This window comes from Anastrepha ludens, chromosome 4, assembly GCF_028408465.1.
Source record: "Anastrepha ludens isolate Willacy chromosome 4, idAnaLude1.1, whole genome shotgun sequence".
Lineage (NCBI taxonomy): Eukaryota > Metazoa > Arthropoda > Insecta > Diptera > Tephritidae > Anastrepha > Anastrepha ludens.
The window spans coordinates 75,618,843-75,638,581 of NC_071500.1; the positions used below are offsets into that span (position 1 = coordinate 75,618,843).

The window sequence follows — 19,739 nt, forward strand, 5'->3', positions numbered from 1 at the left end:
CGCTGTTAAGTCCTCAAATCGAATGTACATATAAAACACTATAAGCGTGTCTTCCATCTATCGCAACATAATGATATGGATTCGCGCTTTCCGATCAGGAGACAGTTATGTAGCTTGGGTAATTCTTTTGTGCTGGAATCTGGTGCTGCACAATACTATGTTTCGTGCCGCTTCGAAGTCGATCAACCTCCGCCCGTTATCGGTCGTTTCGTTGTGTATGCTGAATTACCGACTGTTGGACCGAAAATACCCTCCTTGCCCATCCTGGGTAAGTCGGTCGCATCGTCTTTCTTTTCCATAGCGGAGTGGGCGCAAATCCTACACCGAATTTGCGCTCCTTCAGATAGCAGCTGTAGTAGACGTCGCAAGGTTCAATGTTATTATGCCATTTCAGCCTTTACTCTTAGAAGGGCATCAAAAAGTCAGGCAGAGGCACCTTCTCCATTAAGAATCCGCACATTAATGCCGGAGAACCATGCCCTCAAATCACATTATTTAGTTCGATTGCCGTTGTCGTCATCAGAGTAGGGAGTTCTTAGCCGAAGTTTTGATTGTTCGTTCATTGGTGAGGGATTTTCACGTAGCGTACAACCAGATATCCTGGACTGGTTCGCCTGCTCACTTAGGCTCGATACTAACGGGTGTTCGAAAAATACCCAGAGGATTCTTGGACGAATCCCGTAAGGCTTAAACTGATTGAACTATTTGCAAAAAATCCTCCTGGCCACTCCCAAGTGAATGGCGCTCACAGACTTGAGGCTTGAATGAGGCTTTTTTCCAGAAAAAGAAAGTAAAAATAAATAGGCATCAAATATTGTGGCAAATTTATAAAATTTAAATTGATTAACTCTTGAAAAACGGCGAGATTCAATTGAAATTGAAATATAAATCTATAAATATAATAGATAAAGGGCCTGTATCTTCTATTAATGTTTTAGGTCCGATGCTATCATGTTCCAAACAGCAAATATTGTGTAAAATATATCCTTATATCCTTATATTTAAAAAATTGCATTTTCATTTAAATGAATGAATTGTCAGAATTTGGTTTCAAGTATCTGGAATGTAACAAATTGTTTAATCTTCGTCTTTTTTATTACATCAAAACAAAAGTTTTATATCAGTAATTCAGATCGTTCCAGTGACAATTGATCGTGGTAGTGTGCTGGATACCCGAAGAAATCGCGAACTTATACATTAGTATTAGCTATAAACAAAGCAATGGCGTTCGGAAGGCGCTACCTTTTATATTCCCTACATCCATCTTCAATACTACATTTAAGTGTCGCTTTGCCAACATTAGCGAGAAACCTAGCTCTACGAAACTTTTCGCGCTACCAACCACATTTATCTCCAATAATTGATAGTTCTTGACATTAGCAGCCCTTTTTTTCTTAATACAACTCTGGGTGATGTATATTTTTCTCTCTCTAACCAGAATTGCTAAAGGTAAAACCAAACGTGACAGAGTAGCAAAAGTAAACTAACGGATAAGCATCGATGGTAATTGTTGTTCATTGAAAATTCAGACTCATATTCTTTGCCAAGAGTAAAAGGCGACGACTTTAATGTACGAGTAATAAATCGAAGAAAGAAAATAATTGGGCCAATAAATTCGCCCAATATAGTGAATACAGGGAAAAAGTGAAACTTTGAATTTAAATTAGTTGTTCTGGAGACAACGCAAATAGTGGTAATTGAGTGAAATTAGCCAGCGCAGTCACAAGGAAGGAAGCAGCACTGCAGTAGCAGAGGCAGCGGAAGGCGAAGAAACACCCGTCTGCAGCTATTGTAAGCAGCGTCAGCGTCAGCGTCGCGGCTGAGGCAGTTCAGCGCCCCAACCCCGACCCCGACCCGGAAAACTTAAATGTGAAAAGATGGCGACGAGTCGTACTAGTCGCATACAACAAACGAAGAATATAAATTCTTTCTTCTCCAAAATACAAGGCGCCTTCTCGGAGGCGTGCACACAGCAACGATTATCAACTGATAAGAAAACACTGGAGAAAACATGGAAGTTAATGGACAAAGTTGTAAAGCTGTGCCAGCAACCCAAAATGAATTTAAAAAATAGTCCACCTTTCATATTGGACATACTGCCGGACACGTATCAGCGATTGCGTCTAATTTACTCGAAGAATGAGGATCAGATGCATGTTTTACATGCCAACGAGCACTTCAATGTCTTCATTAACAACCTGATGCGCAAGTGCAAACAAGCCATTAAATTGTTCAAGGAAGGAAAGGAGAAAATGTTTGACGAAAACTCACACTATAGAAGAAATTTGACTAAGCTTAGTTTAGTCTTTTCACATATGCTCAGCGAACTGAAAGCAATTTTTCCTAATGGAGTGTTTGCCGGTGATCAATTTAGAATTACGAAAGCAGATGCTGCCGATTTTTGGAAACTTAATTTTGGGAACAGGTAAATAAAGCAAATCATGGAATTATGAATACAAAGAGAGTTTTATGACAAGGTTTTTGTAAATAGCGATTGTGAAACGTCATAAGTGCAACAAATATTTGTTTGTAATTTCTAACAAATTTATATATTTTAAGCAGTCTTATTAAATTCGAAGAGGTAGTGTAAAACGTAGATATACGCCCACAAAAAATAGAAAGTATTTTCTTACAGCAATCGGGCTATGAAAAACATACGAGTAAACTTCACATCAAGACGCACACAAGAATTTACAGTAGAAGATCGGTTTTAATATCATGTACCTATACACTACACTATTATTATGACTTCTAAAGACCTATATAACACAAGGACGGAAAAATCCTGTGCCTACCACATAGATGGCACTAGTTTTGTTGCATTCACCTCTTTTTCAGTTAGTACTAACCTTAAAAAACAGCTGTTAAAATTTCATTATATTCTCTTCATTAGTTCGTGAGTTATGTCTTGTGCTAAGAGTGACGCTACTTCTGTTATTTTCAAAACAATTTTTTTGCACTGCTCCTTTATGGGGAAAAATACCGTTCAAACGAAGCAAAGGCGGCCAAATGAGGCGGTAGCCGCAGAAAACATAAAAAAAATTCACAAAATCGTTCTGAGTGATCGAAAAGTGAAGTTAGCTGACATAGTAAAGATATCAAAAAACGTATTGCCTTTATAGTGCATCAGCATTTGACTATGAGGAAGCTCTGTTCAAAGTGGGTGCCGCGTTTGCTCAATATTGACCAAAAACAAGAAACGAGTTGATGAATGACGTGAATGGCAAAACTATATGAATTGAACTTAGAATTGCTCCCACATCCACCGTATTTGCCAGATTTGGCTCCCAGCGACTACTGGCTGTTCGAAGGCATAAAAAAATGGTCGCCGGTAAGAAATTTCGCTCGAATGAAGAGATAATCGCTGAAACTGAGGCCTATTTTAAAGCAAAATATAAATCGTTCAACAAAAGTGATATTGAAATGTTTTCTATGTTCGGCTCGGGACTTTTCAGCCTATGTGTTAGCTTATTAAAGGTATCCAACAAGAATATTAATGCCAGATATGTACTCTAGTCGTATTAATACCGCTGTTTTGTTTTCAATAATTTGTTTGTAAAAACAATTTAATGAACTTAGCTTCAACACTTCGAGATATATGCTTTATTTAATTTATATGTGATGTTTTTGTTTTTTTTTCAGTACTTTGGTCCCATGGAAAATCTTCCGGCAGGAGTTGAACAAAGTACATCCAATATCATCTGGTCTAGAAGCGATGGCGCTAAAAACAACCATAGATCTAACTTGCAACGATTATATTTCAAATTTTGAATTTGACGTTTTTACCCGACTTTTCCAACCATGGGTAACCCTCCTGCGCAATTGGCAAATATTAGCAGTCACACATCCTGGATACGTGGCCTTCCTGACTTACGACGAAGTTAAGGCGCGATTGCAGCGATACATTCACAAGGCTGGAAGCTATGTGTTCAGGTTTGCAATCAATATTATACAAACGCAAATATAGTAATACATATTAATACGATAAAACAAATCTTTACACAGGTTATCATGCACGCGACTTGGTCAGTGGGCGATAGGGTATGTTACCGCAGATGGAGAAATTTTGCAGACCATACCCCAAAACAAATCCCTGTGTCAAGCGTTGCTGGATGGCCATAGGTAAATGATCTTCTTTGTCAATAAAAATCCGTTTAATTAATTTAAAATGTGCTATAGGGAGGGCTTTTATTTGTATCCGGATGGTCAAGCTTGTAATCCTGATCTATCATCAGCAGTGCAGAGTCCTACGGAAGATCACATTACAGTTACACAAGAACAATATGAACTATACTGCGAGATGGGTATGTAGGAGAATAACAGCATTAAGAACAGAATCGCAACTAAAGTGATATTATTGTAATATTTTGTAGGTAGTACATTTCAGTTGTGTAAAATTTGTGCAGAGAATGATAAAGATATACGCATTGAGCCCTGCGGGCATCTGCTATGTACGCCGTGCCTCACATCCTGGCAAGTGGATTCAGAGGGACAGGTAGGAGAATATTTTATATTGTATTTCTATTTTTTTTTTTTTTCAAATTTCAAATTAATTTAACTTATAAGTAATTAAGATGTTGCGGCCACCGTAGCCGAATAGGTTGGTGCGTGACTATCATTCGGAATTCAGAGAGAACGTAGGTTTGAATCTCGGTGAAAGACCAAAATGAAGAAAACGTTTTTTCTAATAGCGGCCGCCCCTCGGCAGGCAATGGCAAACCTCTGAGTGTATTTCTGCCATGAACTGCCATGAACATAAAACTATAGGTCCCTCCATTTGTGGAACAACATCAAGACGCACACCACAAATAGGAGGAGGAGCTCGGCCAAACACATAACAAAAGTGGACGCGCTAATTATATAATATATATATCGCTCCCACGACAGTCGGTTCTACCTTACCGGAACGACCCGGATTTATATCCGGCCAAGGATTGCCACCTCAGCGTTCCAACGACAGTCGGTTCTACGTAACCGGAACGACCCGGATTTATATCCGGCCAAGGAATATCACCTTAGCAGAATTCCTCGTATATGCACGGGGAATGTATGTGCTGCTACAACAACAACAACATTATATACATATATATTTAAGATGTATATATATAATTAAGATGTTTACTTATAATATTTAGTTGTATGAACAAATTTAGTAATAAGCTATTCCTAAACTATATTGATATTCTGTGTTTCGTTACAGGGTTGTCCGTTCTGTCGGGCCGAAATCAAGGGCACGGAACAAATTGTAGTGGACGCTTTCGATCCGCGTAAACAGCACAATCGCAATTCGACGAATGGCCGCCATCAGAATACCGACGATGACGATACAGAGGTATAATTAATAAGTAGCATATCTTAGACTTTTTAAAAGCGCTGTGCTTTGCAAATAACCCAACCAAAATAGAAAAAAAAAATCAAAACTAATACCAAACAACCAATCGACATCTAAATATAATACCACTCCGATCATCATCTGTACGCTGTAAGCGAGTTATGTATTCGACTGTTAACAAGCCGGATTTTGTACTGATCTACTGGCTGCGTTTAAATAATGCCATCGTAATTGTTTTTTTTTTTTTAATTACTAAAATTTCTGATGATTTGGTGTTCTTTAGTTGGCAAATGATGTCCAAAGGAAAATGAGTTTCATTAATATAAATGAAACTAATTATTTTCTTTGCTATAATCAAATCGTAATAATATGTGATCAAAGGAGTAAACTTTCTTTAAAAAGCAAAAAGATTTTCATAAAATCGTAAACACTACGAAAAAGTTGTTTAAGTGCGACAAACGTTGATTGGTTGTTTGTTATTTTTGTTGGTAGTTATCTTGAGTGGGAGGCATAGTTTTGTTTGATTAAATGAAACACACAAACGTTTTTTACAAACTTTTCTGTAAATAGTTGCTATATTATCTATTTATTATACATACACTAAAAGCGCCTATACAAATTTCACATTATTATTTATTATTGTTTAGTTAGCTTGTATTTAATCATGTTTACCTGTTAAGTTGAACGTTTTTTTTTCCTAATTTAACTATGAATGTACTCTACCTATATTTACTTGCTATATATTATATATATGGATAGTTATTTTCGGAAATATATGTCTAAATATGAATGCAAACGAACGTTTTCCATCTGGCTTCTATAGAAAATGGTGCCTACACAACAATTAAGATATTCATTGAAACGGTTCTGGTCAAAAAAAGGAAACGAATCAGTTTGAAAACGGATTAAATTTTTTCAATTTTTGATGCATACATAAATGAAAAAAACTAAATAAATAAATTAAAATTAACAGTAAATAAAATATTAGAAAAATATATTGCTCGCTATTAGTTAAACTTGCATCAATGATTTTACATACAATATTTTTTAAAGAACTAACGAAAGTATTACATCTCGCAAGAAAATAAACGGTTTGAACATTGAAAAACATAGCAATTTTTTTTCGCAATTTATCCAAAATATTTTAATCTACTATGTTCATTTGGTTAAATTCTTATTATAATTTATTACGATTTAGCGAAAACAAAAAAACTCCGATATTTTTATACATACCTATATATATATATTTTTTTTTTTTAACTAGATTTATTTATTTTTTTTTTTTATGAAAAAACCTCCAAAGATAAATAAGTAGCAATTAATTTACATATTATAACATTATACAAGAAATGAAATTACAAACGTTAGACATTTAAATTGTTCGATGAACGTTGGCAGCGTTAATTTTCGAGTATTAAAGCATTCCTGTTTTCCATTTTTGTAAATACACTTATTTTCACGAATTGCATGCACGAATTCCCTTGTCCGTTTCATTTCATCTACAGTATTGAAAATATTTACGATATCATATTTACTCTAGCAAACATTGTATTTGCTGCAATTTCGATAATTGTATACCTGCTGCCAATGTCTAACAAAGTTTAGCTTAAAAGTCTATTATTTATGCTTCGTTCTAATAGTTTTACATTTTGTACTCTTTATAGGCATTCTAAAAACTGCATTATAATATGCAAAGTAATTCATCGATATATAAGATTTGCTCAAAAAAAGGTGACTTTATTTTTCTTATTAAATACTCGTATTTATTCACCAATAACTATTTTGCCCCATTCAAAGTAATCACCCTCAATTACAATATAATGCACTTGATTCAGCGCTCTCTGTAATTCTTGGAGCACTTTTGGTATGGTTTGAGCTCTTCCAGCGATGCAGTATTTACATTCTCAATCAAACAGGAAAGACGCAGGGAGCCAAGTATGGTGAAACTGAGGCTGAGGCATGATTACGGAGGCACCACGCCAGTTTGATCAAAGGAAACTGAGAAAGACCTAAACATTTGACCGCACTTGTTATGCCTTTTCGGTATCTCTAACCGCTTTCATTCGGATTATTGGTTTTACGGATTTAGTGTCGACGTTATAGCCATAAGTGTTCCGTCACTAGTTGAGATCCTTTTAAACAAATCTGGAGGTCAAAATTTACTAAATTCGGAAATTCGAGGGCGTGTGTACAACCATAACAATGGAAAAAATCGTAAAATGAATGTGTGCAGTTCATGAATTTTGAAAAATCACCTTTTTTAAGCAAATCTCGTACAAGCATATGTTTGTATAGGTTTATTATGGACCATATGTGTATGGCAGTAGCAGGCAGATTTTACTTATATAACACGCGCCATCGGGTCTTTATAGCGAAAGGTTGTTCGCTTCGTAGATAGATATAAATCAAATAAACCAGTAAGACTGTTAAATATTTTTTTTTTGTTTTTTATTGTTATTAAAACTCTGTTTTAACAAACAAACAAAATTTCACTAGCTTTGGGGAAACGGAGATAAATCTTTTAGATATAAATAAATTCAAATAAAATTAAGAAATAAAGAAATTGAATTACATTTCGCTTTTTGTTACAATAAAACCTACTAATTTCTATCACGGCAAACATTTTATATAAAGAAACATTTCAAGAAACAACAATAGTAATATAAAATAATAGTAATACCAAAAATGCCTGCACCACCCCCTAAATAATTATTTCGTACTCAAGTGATCTTAGAACGTTTTCTTTCTAAGCTAGTGATATTTGTTGATTTTAGAGGCGAAAACCATTATTAATAATTCTTACTTCCGCAAAAAAGGCTCAAAGCGAAACGCTCCATTACATATAAGCTACGTTCCATGGGGTCGGGATTTCGACTTTGAGAATATAATGCTAATATTTAGCAAATATATAAAAATATTTTTCCCTGTACCAGTGATTTTTATTCTTTTGCGAAGTATAAGTTACCAACCGTTGTAAAATTGGGAATATTTCTGCAATACAAATTGTTAAAATACCTATGTTAAACTACCAGAATACTAATTTCAATTCACCCTACTCGTACTTTTACTACTCACAGTTTATTTAATTAGAATTTAGATCGAATAAATATGAAAATGGGAAACTTGTTGTATTTTCCTTAAACTTCCAATCGGCATTTAAATTTTCAGTAGAATTTTTATTTCAATCCATCATCTTTTGCTATCAATGGCATATATGTAAATTAGTATGCTCTGGAGCGCGGTGCCATTGAGAGGGTATAGATATGTTCAAATCTTCTAGAAATGAACTACAAATGTAAATTAAATTTTGCATAAACATTTTTTATGTGGCGCTTTGACTTTTTAATTACAATAACATAGTAAATCATTACTTACTTAAATAAACAAGCAAACAAATTAATTACGTAAAAGTAAATACTTAATTAAAGCTTATAACTACCATCTTCAATAATTATATATTTAAATTAAAAGAAAACGTATATTAGAAGTATTTTATTTAAATTAATACAACCATATACAATAATTATGATTCTTAAGAGTTTTGTTCTAGTAAAACGTACACAAAAAATTATGATGCAAATAAATCTAAATAACGTTGAAAGTGTTCTTCCAAGTTTTTGTTTGTATTTTGTAATAGTTTTGTTCTCTGCATGGTTCGGTAAATTTTAATTTCTAGATCGCAAAGTTTTGGACATAAATTCGTTTGAGTTTTCATTTATTTGAAAATATTAATTCATTTAATATCTAGATCAATAAATGTTCCAGGTGATTGAAAACAGTAATGTGAAAGGGCTGCCTCCCACTCCATCGTCCCTGGCTTCATATGATATATGCCATCCTTATATCACCAAACTCTTAACGGATTTGCCAACGGGTTTCTAATACATAAAAAATTGGAAGACGTATTGTTAAACATTCTTCCGCTTCTTAATAGTGGCTGCTTCTTGCCTGCTAGCAGCACTGGTATTGTTGAGAATTCTCTTACCTCATCAAATTGGAACGATGTAGGTGAATCATCTAGAAAAATGAGATAGGTGATCCACAGGATGATGTGATGCGCTGTTGAAAATCTACTACAAATTTGCGGCAAAGAACTCTTAGACCAACTGTCTTTTGTTTGCAGAGTATCGACTCTTGTATAGGAAGTTATTTTTAGGTAGTTATATTAGAAACAACTCAAAAACGCAAATAGGTTTCTTTGAGTTGCCTAAAGAAGAATATAATTATTTTTTTGGCCTATCAATCATCATAATATACGGTAGTCATAAGCGACATTCTTGGTAATGCCGTGTTTTAAGGCCAACCAGCCATTTATTTATTGATCTTCAATTCTTGTAGAAGTTTTTATATAATAACCTAAATTATTTTCTACCATATGTTTTGCCTTTTGTTAGATGATCCTTCATTTTTTAACTAAGAATATACATATGTATACAAAAACGCTAAAAATGCATACCAATATTCGTAAATTTTTAAATGTGTATTTGATATAACAATTGTTGACAAATAATATTAATATGACTGAGTTCGGAGGCCTAATTTTATTGTTTTTGTTTCTAATCCCCTAAGATGTGTTCAATAAAAGTATGTTCTGAAAACGTTGTTATTATCCTTTTTGTGTTCCGCTCTGTACTAGAAATATTTTCGCTGATTTTATGTGGCATGTTGCTTAGTTCTTCGGTTTATTTACTCTTATATTTTTTATAATAGCTTTTCGTTATTTTTGGAATGTCTGCCGCTTGCTCGTGCATTGCTCGTTTTTTTCTCGTTTATTCGTTGATATCTTACGTTGTACTTGTTAAGTTTCAAACGGTATTCCCAGCATGCGTCGTAACGTCTCCCCTCAAGTCCTAATGCCAAAAACCTCAAGCAAATGCGGGTTTGCAACAAAATTGAAAAAATTTACATATACTGAATGCAACGCCTTATTTCTTTCCCAATATTTCTTTGCCTATTTGTCTTCGTTGGTGTTTGTCCTGCTCTTGCGTACCGCACGTATGTAGGACGGCGCAGAGTTCAACATAGCCACATCGTCGCTCCACGCATTGAGCAACAGTATGACCACGACTACACCTGCCGCGGACAAGCACAGTCCTCACACGTCTCCGCGTTTTGCACGTCGAAGTACTACGCCCAGCTTGCTTGCTGTGCAGAACGACTTGTATGCTGGCCACGTGCCGAGTCTTACATTAGCCAACTCAGGGGGCAGCAACTACATCGTGGCTGCGAGCGCATCAGCTATAGCTAACTCAATACTTTCACCCCAGCCTACACCCACAGCACCATCGATACATGCGCTAAATGGCGGCGGTGCGGGAATCGGAAATAGTATTAGCAACGTTGCAAGCGCTGTTCAAAAATCGACCAATCGAATGAGTGCACCTCTAATGGGTGCTGCTGCTGCTCCGAACGGCGGTAATTCTACTAGCAACTATGTGACGAGAATGGCAACGAGCAAATCCGAACACAACGACCATTCCTCGTATGCAATCTTACAAGGTCTGCAAGAACCTTTGCTGCTACAAGCGCAACAACAGCCGCAGACAACAGGGCAACGCCAAACTGTTGGCGCATCTGTGATTGGTGGGGTCTCGGGAGCACCTCCTTTGCCGCCACGAAAATCATCACCTGGTGTGGAAAATAGCGCCTCAAGTATTATCGGCGCATGCGTTGCTGTAACGCCAGTTGCAGCCGCAGTAGCCAAGCATAGGGGGCAGGCGACAATTGGAGCTGCAACTCCTTCAGATAGTTCAGCGGCAAACACAGAAGGGGCTGCTATGCCACCGCAGACAACAGCACCGCCGATACCACCACACGGCAACTTAATGCTAGTTGATAGCATTGTCGAAGACTTACGCACGCAACAAATCGTCACGACTACTGCAATGACATCCACACCTTCGATCTCATCGCAATCGACACCAGGATCGGTATCTGCTACTACGCCTACGCTTTCGATACTCGACGACGACATCGTGGGACCAGCAGAGACCATTATGGGTGTAATTGATACTCGGCCATTGGAAGCACGTTTGGCCGCAGCTGCTCTAATTTTGGAACCAACAACGGTAAAGTTGCCGCCTGCAGCAGGTATCACCTCCATGCCATGTACTCCGCACTACACCCAGCTTTGCAACGCTACATCATCAACACAACCCGCTGCAGTAACGTCATTAGTACCTACCGGAGGTGCGGCCGTGATACCCGGGTCACATGCATCACAGCATTTAAAGCAACCACAACAGCCTCTGCTTTACGAGAATGTTACGATCAATCCAAAATATTGCAATGTTCCGTATGAAAATATCAATCTGGAATATATTGCACGTCTTATGAATGAGGGTTATTCCAAGGAAAATGCCATTACAGCGCTGGGAATCTCGCGAAACAACATTGAGATGGCCTGTGACATTTTGCGCGAATTCGTATCAAAAAGTAGCGTTTGAGATGTACGGCGAACAAGAATCCCTACAAATGCAGCAAGCATTGAATGCAATAATACATACATACATATATCAGGTTAGTCTAATATATAGATCAGTTTAGTTCGGTGCTGCGTGAGAATCTGCAATTATTTGCCCTTGGAAGGAATGCTACATATAAACAAGATTCAAATTTAGACGAGCAAAAGCAACTGCATATACGAATATACTTAATTTTTAATTTCTAAAATAACTTAAACCATTAAACAATGCAGAAGATTTGATTTTATAAAATCATCAAATATACTAAAGAGCTGGAGTTTCCTCAATTTCGCTTAAAACACGTATTCAAAACGAATATGGAAACAATTTTCATTTTAAACATGCTTAAACATCCAACAAGTAAAAAATATTATGTATGTTAGTTATACAAAAATGTAGCTCCTACATACCTATATTAGTAAACTCAAAGGCATTCGCATGTAGTGGCAGGGCCATAAGCAATACTCAATGCCTCAAAATAAAAAAAATAATTGTCGAAAACTACAAAAAAATCAAAGAAATGCAAATAATTAGGAAGTTATTAATGAAATAAAACAACTACAAAATAAGTAATAAGATTCTTATTCAAATTATACTCGAATCAATGCATACCTACATAAATTTATTGCAATATTACTATTACAGGAAAAGCCAACTATTATATTACCAAACAAGAACTACTTCGAAAAAAGTATGTCTAATTGCCAAACTACACACACATCATTCTCAAGTTTAGAAAAACTTCATATCTACCCATTTTATGTTAATTGAAACGTGCGTGGGAATGTATTTTATAATTCAGAGCCTTAAAAATTATGAAATTCTCGAACTCAGCGATAACTTTCAATATATTAATACTTTGAATATTTTTTATATAAATATAACAAATTAGATATTGATTCGGAATCTATGGGGCGCTGTTGTATGAAGACGATAACCTTTTTTGTGTAGAACAAGCTGGGTAGACAAAATTAACTTAAAGGGCCCTCTCGCAATTCGGATTAAAATATTTATTTTTATGCCCCACATCCTACTGCAGGTAATGACCGTGCTCAGAAATCAATTAATTATTGCAAATGTAAGCAATTTTAGTAATAATAAACAGAATTTCGAGAGCTCCCGGCACTTTCGACAAAATCTCATTTTGACGCTATGTAATTTTGTGTGGATGTTTTGCTGGTGTGTACTATTTTGATGAAACCTTAGAAGAAAATTTATTTTAAATTTATGATTTCAACTTAAGAAGATGGTATAGTAAATGAGTACGAATTTCGAGTGCAAGTGCGTGGACGCACTTCGCTTGAATCATAAAATTTGACCTATTCATAATAACAGCAGTGCTGCCATTAAGTGATTAGCGAGCGAAATTATTTGTCTTAAAGCAAATTATTTTTGATAAGTTAACAATTTGTTGTTATTGTAGCAACATAAACATTACCCATACATATACGGGGAAAGCGGATGAAGTGACAGTCCTTGGTCGGATACAAATCCGGGTCGTTCCGGATACGTAGGACCGACTGTCGTGGGAACGAACAATTCTTGCCGTTGAATGTGTTGAATGTCGAATTGTATATTGTCTTGGCAGCGGACAGCAGATTACAGGGGGTATGTAGATGTAAAAATTTCAAGCTGGGCACCGCCTGACCGGTCAGCTATTCTTTACAATTTTAAGATGCTGTCCTTGCGGTCAATGTCTTCATCGATGAGGCGATACTGCACAGTTTGATGAACTATAAATGCTAGATCACCACCATTGGCTCACGATCTTTTTGGTGTATCCTGTCTGGTGATCAGGGAGGAACTAGCGTGCAGTTTTGTCTCTTGAACCGCAGATTTAAAAGACTCCTTGTGAACTCATAAAGTCGATTATATTGTCACTCTTACTCGTGAATCCATTGCAGTTCAGTCGTAGGAGCTTAAAATTTCTCGGGATGAGAGTCGCGATGTAGACTTGTCTATGGTGGCCATGCTGTGCATGCCGCTGTTGTCGTTGTGGCCTGATGGTAGTCGGCCGCGCCCCACTTGATGGCTGCGGGTGCAAAGCTGTGTCAAATCTCGAATAATACGCAGTCACCAGCACATGACGTGAGGCAGAAGCCACGGGGGCTGAGGGCGCCAGATGGCGGGAGCAAAATGTGACCACAAGTCTTTAGGTGGCACCACTCGTTGCACTGGCTGCACCTAACTGATGTAGAGTTTGGTTGGAGCCGTCTTTGGCAAATGCAGCAAAAACACACTTCGCGTCCAGGGTTAGGCTCAATGCCAGCCCTGAGGAGAAGTAAATATTGAGAGCAGTCTTGTTGTTCTCTACAATTATTCAATGTTTGGAAATCAAGTGATGTATTTGTACAAGTATACTTTTTTTTAGGAAATCGTATGCCCGATAAAAAAATAGGTATTTCTTCGAGCATTATAGATATTCACCTGCTATTACTATAGAAAGAGAATGTCTATTTTGAGATTTCTTTGAAATGAATAATAACAAATGCGAATTTGGCCGATTTAAACAAAACGAGCCAATCGTTTATTTCTTGTGCTAATCGGCGCAAGTTGGACACACCAGGTAAGGCCAAGTCCTTCTCTATTTGATCTTTGCAACTCAAAGCGGGCCTTCGCTGAATCTGAATGAATCAGTTGGTTGATGGTGTCTTCAGTCTTTCGCACAATACGCTTGAGAGAACCTTATACGCTATATTTAGAATACTGATACCGCGGTACTTGGCACAGATTCCAGGATCCATCTACCTTTGGTATTGGGCAGAACTTACTTATCGGCAGGCATGCACTCATCCCTCCAGATTTTGCATAGGAGCTATGCATGCAACTTACTAACTCCTCCTCGCCTCCATTTTGAATAACTCAGCCCACAGTTCGTCGGTTCCTCCAGATTTGCCGTTCTTTGGCCGTATTATTGCTATTCAGACCTCGTCATATTTAAGAAAGGCTTTATCTTTATCGGAAATAAAAATTTCGAGCGAATAGAGAAACTTGTCAACCTTACAGATGTACCCACAGTGTTTTATACTACGCAATTTTGGATATTTTTGGCAATGGCGAAGATCTAAAATGAAACACTGTGAGAAAATTTATCCATAGGCGCTAAAAGGAAAACACACATCTATTCTTTAAAATATTACCCAAATGGAACTTTCGTGTTTTGTCTTGAATGAACCCGCAGTTGACATTTTGTTTTTATTTAAAAACTCGTTACTATCGTACCAAAAAACACTTTGAAAATTGTACCCCTTTTTGTGGTCAAAAGAAAATTTTTTGCTTGAAGCTGTTTGGTTTTGGTATTATCTTACAGCGCATGCTTCATAGTAAAAAAGTGTAAGCTCTGTTTTTAAATAAAGTAACTTACCGCTTATATGAAAGCTCTCAAACCTGTTGCTAGTTGCGTACAACTGTAAAAAACTAAACACGTGGAGTTTGATTCGTGAGTCGTGATCAAATGCGTGTGTCTCAAACACCTTAAAAAAAATTGGAAAACAAAAAGTAATGATACACTTGCCAGTTAAACAAATTCTTTCAATTTACAGGGTCTAAAGAAACGTTTATGTATATTGCGAGTGATTTTAAAGCGAAACTCCTCAGTTTTAAAATATGATTTTGTTCAGAGATTTCAGAAATTGTTTCAGATCATTAAAAAAACTAATTGTAAAACGTTAGAGCAATCATACAGGGTTTGATTGAAAAGTAATGAGCCTTATTTTTTTAAGCAGTTTTATTAAACCGTTTAGCTTATACAACTAATATTCTTCAAAATAGGACCCTTGAGCGTCAATACACCGCCGGTAGCGATCCTTCCACTGCAGGCAACATTTTTTAAACTCATCCGCCGGAATCGCGTTCAATTGGGCTGTCACAGTTTTTTGGATCGCCTCGATAGAGTCGAAACGCCTCCCCTTTAGCTTTTTTTCAGGCGCGGGAACAAGAAGTCCGGAGGGGACAGGTCTGGGTTGTAGGGAGGGTGGGGAAGCACCGGAACCACCATCTTGGCCAATGCGGAGGTGCAGAAGAAGGCGGTGTGCACCGGCGCATTGTCGTGATGAAGGGTCCAATTGTTGACGAGGTCGGGCCGAACCCGGGCTACGCGGCTTTTCAACCGAAGGAGCACTTCTTTGTAAAATGCCGCGCTTACAGTGCTTCCTGGAGGTACAAATTCCTTGTGGATGATGCCTCGAGAGTCCAGAGCGCTGTTCGTCTTCGACGTCCTCCCGACCTTCCTTGAACAACTTGTGCCACCGTTTTACCTGGGCACTGGACAGAGATTGGTCCCCGTAAGCCTCCTTGAACAGCCCAATGGTTTCGGTACTCGTTTCGTTTAGCTTTACGCAAAATTTGATCGAGTAACGTTGCTCCAACGATCGCTGCATTTTCGCCACTGCAAAATCCTAACACACTTTTAAAACAGCTTTCATGCGCGGCGCGATGTTGACTGCACCGCTATTGCCAGCGAACTGGGACCGGTTTCTAGTGGAAGGGGAAGGTCCAACGATCATTTTTCTCCACCAGCCGATTCGGTTGATCGCTTGACAGACGTTCCGCGTGGGAAGGCTCATTACTTTTCAATGAAACCATGTAAGCGTATTATTTGCACACTATCTCATACTGCAATCTTGTGCAATATTAAAAAAAAAAATAATAATTTGTTTGCTAGGTAACTACTTGGATCAAAGGTCATACTGGACCAATCTACCGAGTTTATCGCAATCAACATCAATGATAGGTAGCTTTAACCTAGACCAATTTAAAGGTTGTATGGAATTAAAAAAGAATAATTTTGGAATCATCAGAGGAATTTCTAACAGAGGCAATTCTAACCCTGGCAATATACTCCAATAAAACTTGCCCAGCACTGCTGCATAAGCGAAACAAACTGTTAAGTAAACATACCAGAGGAAGAAATACTACAATTTATTGAGAAAGCTGGGCTCAAAGAAATATGATACTCTGAATCCATAAAAGAGGCTCTTTCAGCTCGCAGTGCTTAATCCCCTCGTAGTAATAATAATAACTACTTAGTACCACCGTAGACAGACGGTTACACATCTATTGAGTACACGGACATACGGGCTTTGCAAGAAACGAAATTATAGATAAGATTGCCAAAAGCACTGTTTACATACAGTTCGAAGAAGAAAACGACATACTGAAACCTTTAAATACGGTATACAATGCCATCGCTGCGGACATGAAAGCACGGATAGACAGGAGGTGGATTAATCTAGCCACTTGTAAAAACGCGAAAATCAAGTGTACACACAATGTAGACAAATACGCCAGATTCGTGCTAGGCCTGTCTAGAAAGGAAAGCAGAACTATCGTAGAACGTATCGTACTGACAGGCCACAATTTGTTAGCGGCACACGCATCGAAGATGGGAATTGCAAACAATGATAGCTGCAGATTTTACAATGGACTGGAAGAGAGGGAAACTGTTGAACACCTTCTATGTTCTTGCCCTGCATTAGCTAGAACCCGAATGCAGTGTTTAGGAGCTCTAGAATATGAGAGGTTAGAATGTCTCTCGGGATTAAAGCTTCATAGCTTACTTAGATTCGTCGCAGAAACGTCGCAGGCTTATTACAAGAAGTCTACTACAAGGAAACGTAATGGTCAAGCTCCATCTGGTACCACTAAGGACCAATAAATCTATGTGTTGGCTTTCAGCTAACCAGGTCAACCTAATCTAATCTAGTACCAACCCCACTTCTTTGCTGGATACGTCTTTTTGATTTCGTGCTGCATATAACTTACAAAAGAGGTATTAAGTAGTCGGAACCAAGAAGAAAAAAGACACGAGTGCAGCAACTGTTTTGAAAACTCTTTGGGTTGGAAATTGAGAAAGGAAAAGCTGGTGACACAAAATGTAAAAATAATTTAAATAGCTGATATGTTTATGGAATACTTGGTCGATTGGCCCATGGTTGTCAATGACTCCCAGGAGCTCATAAAGTTCTTGTGTGTCCGGAATAAATTATTGGAAATACTGTTTTGGAGAAGATGCAGCGAAGTCGCGACATAAAATGTATAAAGCTAATAGATGGCACCACACTAGAAAAATAAACAGAATTCATAATCTTACTGATGTTTTTGGTAGGGCTCATTCGATTCTCTGGGCTGACTTCAATTAAACTTTAAATCCTTCTTATATAAACGTAATTTACAACTAAGAACTTGATAATAGAAATATAACATATATTAAAGTTTAGTTTAAATTGAATTTGTTTCTTCATAAAGTATTCAAAAGAAATTGAAATTGTTATAAAAGAAGTGAGCTAACTGCTGCATTAAGATTCAAGTTGATATTTGAGCTTTTCGAATTTTGGCCCAAAATAGGGTTGAATTTCCAATATTGCAATGTTTTTTGCTATAGTTGTTTCGACTTATTTTTTTACGCTTCTACATGCCAATACTAGTTACAAAAACAAAAATTTTGAGATTAACTTCTGCTGCCACGTTACGGAAGTGATTCGCCAGCCGAATTCTGCACGAACACTTCAGATGCATTCAGACACTCGTCCAATCAGTAGTTGTTCGTTGGCAACGAAGCAAAATGAGCGAGACTGTGTGCATTTTTTTCATATTCGCACACATATTCACATACTCGTCCAATCAGTAGTTGTTCAGATGCCAACGAAGTGGTATTGGGTTACTTTTCGTATTCACTGGCGTATGTATATTACTAACACATTCTTAGTTTTTTCGTAAACAAACGGATTCGTAGCTCCTGCCAAGTCAGCCCTTCGGCCGATTCTGACAAATTCGCTGAAAGCCGAATAACGGTCTGGTATCGGCCACAGCATTAAATCTTTTCACTATGGCGTAAAGGTATACCAAGTCGCTGGGTTGAGTTCTTTGGGCAAGAAGAGCGATGGAAGACATCGAAATCGAAAATGATGAGAGCATTTCAGGCTGCCAAAAATTACTTTACACCAGATTTTGCAATAAATATCATTAACAAAAAGCATTATTGAACATATGTAAATTTGTAGTCACACAAACTTCAGCGGATATTATAACAAGTAGAAGTTTATTTTGAAACTACTTATTGAATGGCATTTAGTATTGGTGCACCCTGTGCACTACTACAAGAACTCACAATTATTTCAAAACACTTACGTACACAAATATATATTAAATCTATATATTATATACTTACATATATATAATATATACTCTACAAAAACATGAATTGTGGTATATAATTTATATAACTATAGATACTTTTAAGAAATATTTTAAGATCTCGGCCACCACTCTACATATGATGTAGTCGAAAGGAACAATCTTATACATACATATACTCCGAAGTACAGTAAGTTTAAAAGCGTTTAGACAGAAACTTCTTTTGTAAGCGAGCAGTTCAGAGAATGACGATTATTACTTTATTATATATACTTACATATATTATAAATTACATACTCATTACAGAAATGGAAATAAAAATAATGCAAATACAGTTACAATAGAAGTAAGTTAAAACAATAAAAAAAAGCCTGATTAAGCTCATGTCGGCGCAAGTATACAAGAAGAAGGCAATAAACACATATACATACATACACTCACTCTCCAGCATAAACCAAACCACCAAACTATTTGAAAATGTTTGTAGTTTCAAGTATTTTTTTGTCACCTCATCTTCGAGATTTACAAATATATTACCCATTAATGAAATCGACCAATAGATGGCTCGGTTCGAGTGCGAGCTTATTTAACATATTAGGTGAAGAAAACATTTCTGAATGCTTGCTTTTAGATATATTTAGTGAGCCATATGTTATGTATACATTGCAGCCAATCATATTATTATATATGCCGATTTAAAATGGCATTAGGCTTCGTAAAAAATTATTTGCCAGTTTTGTGTTTGGTGACATCAATTGTGTGCTGCAGCGTTCCAAAATAAAGGTAAAAGAGAAAATTCTATACATACA

The 19,739-nt window shown here is 36.9% G+C and overlaps 1 protein-coding gene across 5 annotated transcripts; it reads left to right on the forward strand.

Moving 5' to 3' along the window:
* Positions 1 to 1,448: 1,448 nt before the first annotated feature.
* Positions 1,449 to 14,578, forward strand: LOC128859869 (E3 ubiquitin-protein ligase CBL). 5 transcript variants are annotated; one of them, XR_008454202.1, is made up of 8 exons: positions 1,451 to 2,425; positions 3,643 to 3,933; positions 4,006 to 4,122; positions 4,180 to 4,304; positions 4,374 to 4,495; positions 5,201 to 5,332; positions 6,997 to 7,063; positions 7,130 to 9,012. XR_008454202.1 is itself a non-coding variant. In XM_054096987.1 (7 exons), the coding sequence occupies exons 1-7, from the start codon at positions 1,878 to 1,880 to the stop codon at positions 11,776 to 11,778; spliced, it is 2,778 nt and encodes a 925-aa protein (XP_053952962.1). In that variant the 5' UTR covers positions 1,449 to 1,877; the 3' UTR covers positions 11,779 to 14,578. The 5 variants fall into 5 exon arrangements, 4 of the variants coding, with proteins under 4 accessions (XP_053952962.1, XP_053952963.1, XP_053952964.1 ...); XM_054096987.1 differs by lacking the exons at positions 6,997 to 7,063; positions 7,130 to 9,012 and adding an exon at positions 10,336 to 14,578 and having other exon boundaries at positions 1,449 to 2,425; XM_054096988.1 differs by lacking the exons at positions 6,997 to 7,063; positions 7,130 to 9,012 and adding an exon at positions 9,098 to 9,905 and having other exon boundaries at positions 1,450 to 2,425.
* The last annotated feature ends 5,161 nt before the right edge of the window (positions 14,579 to 19,739 follow it).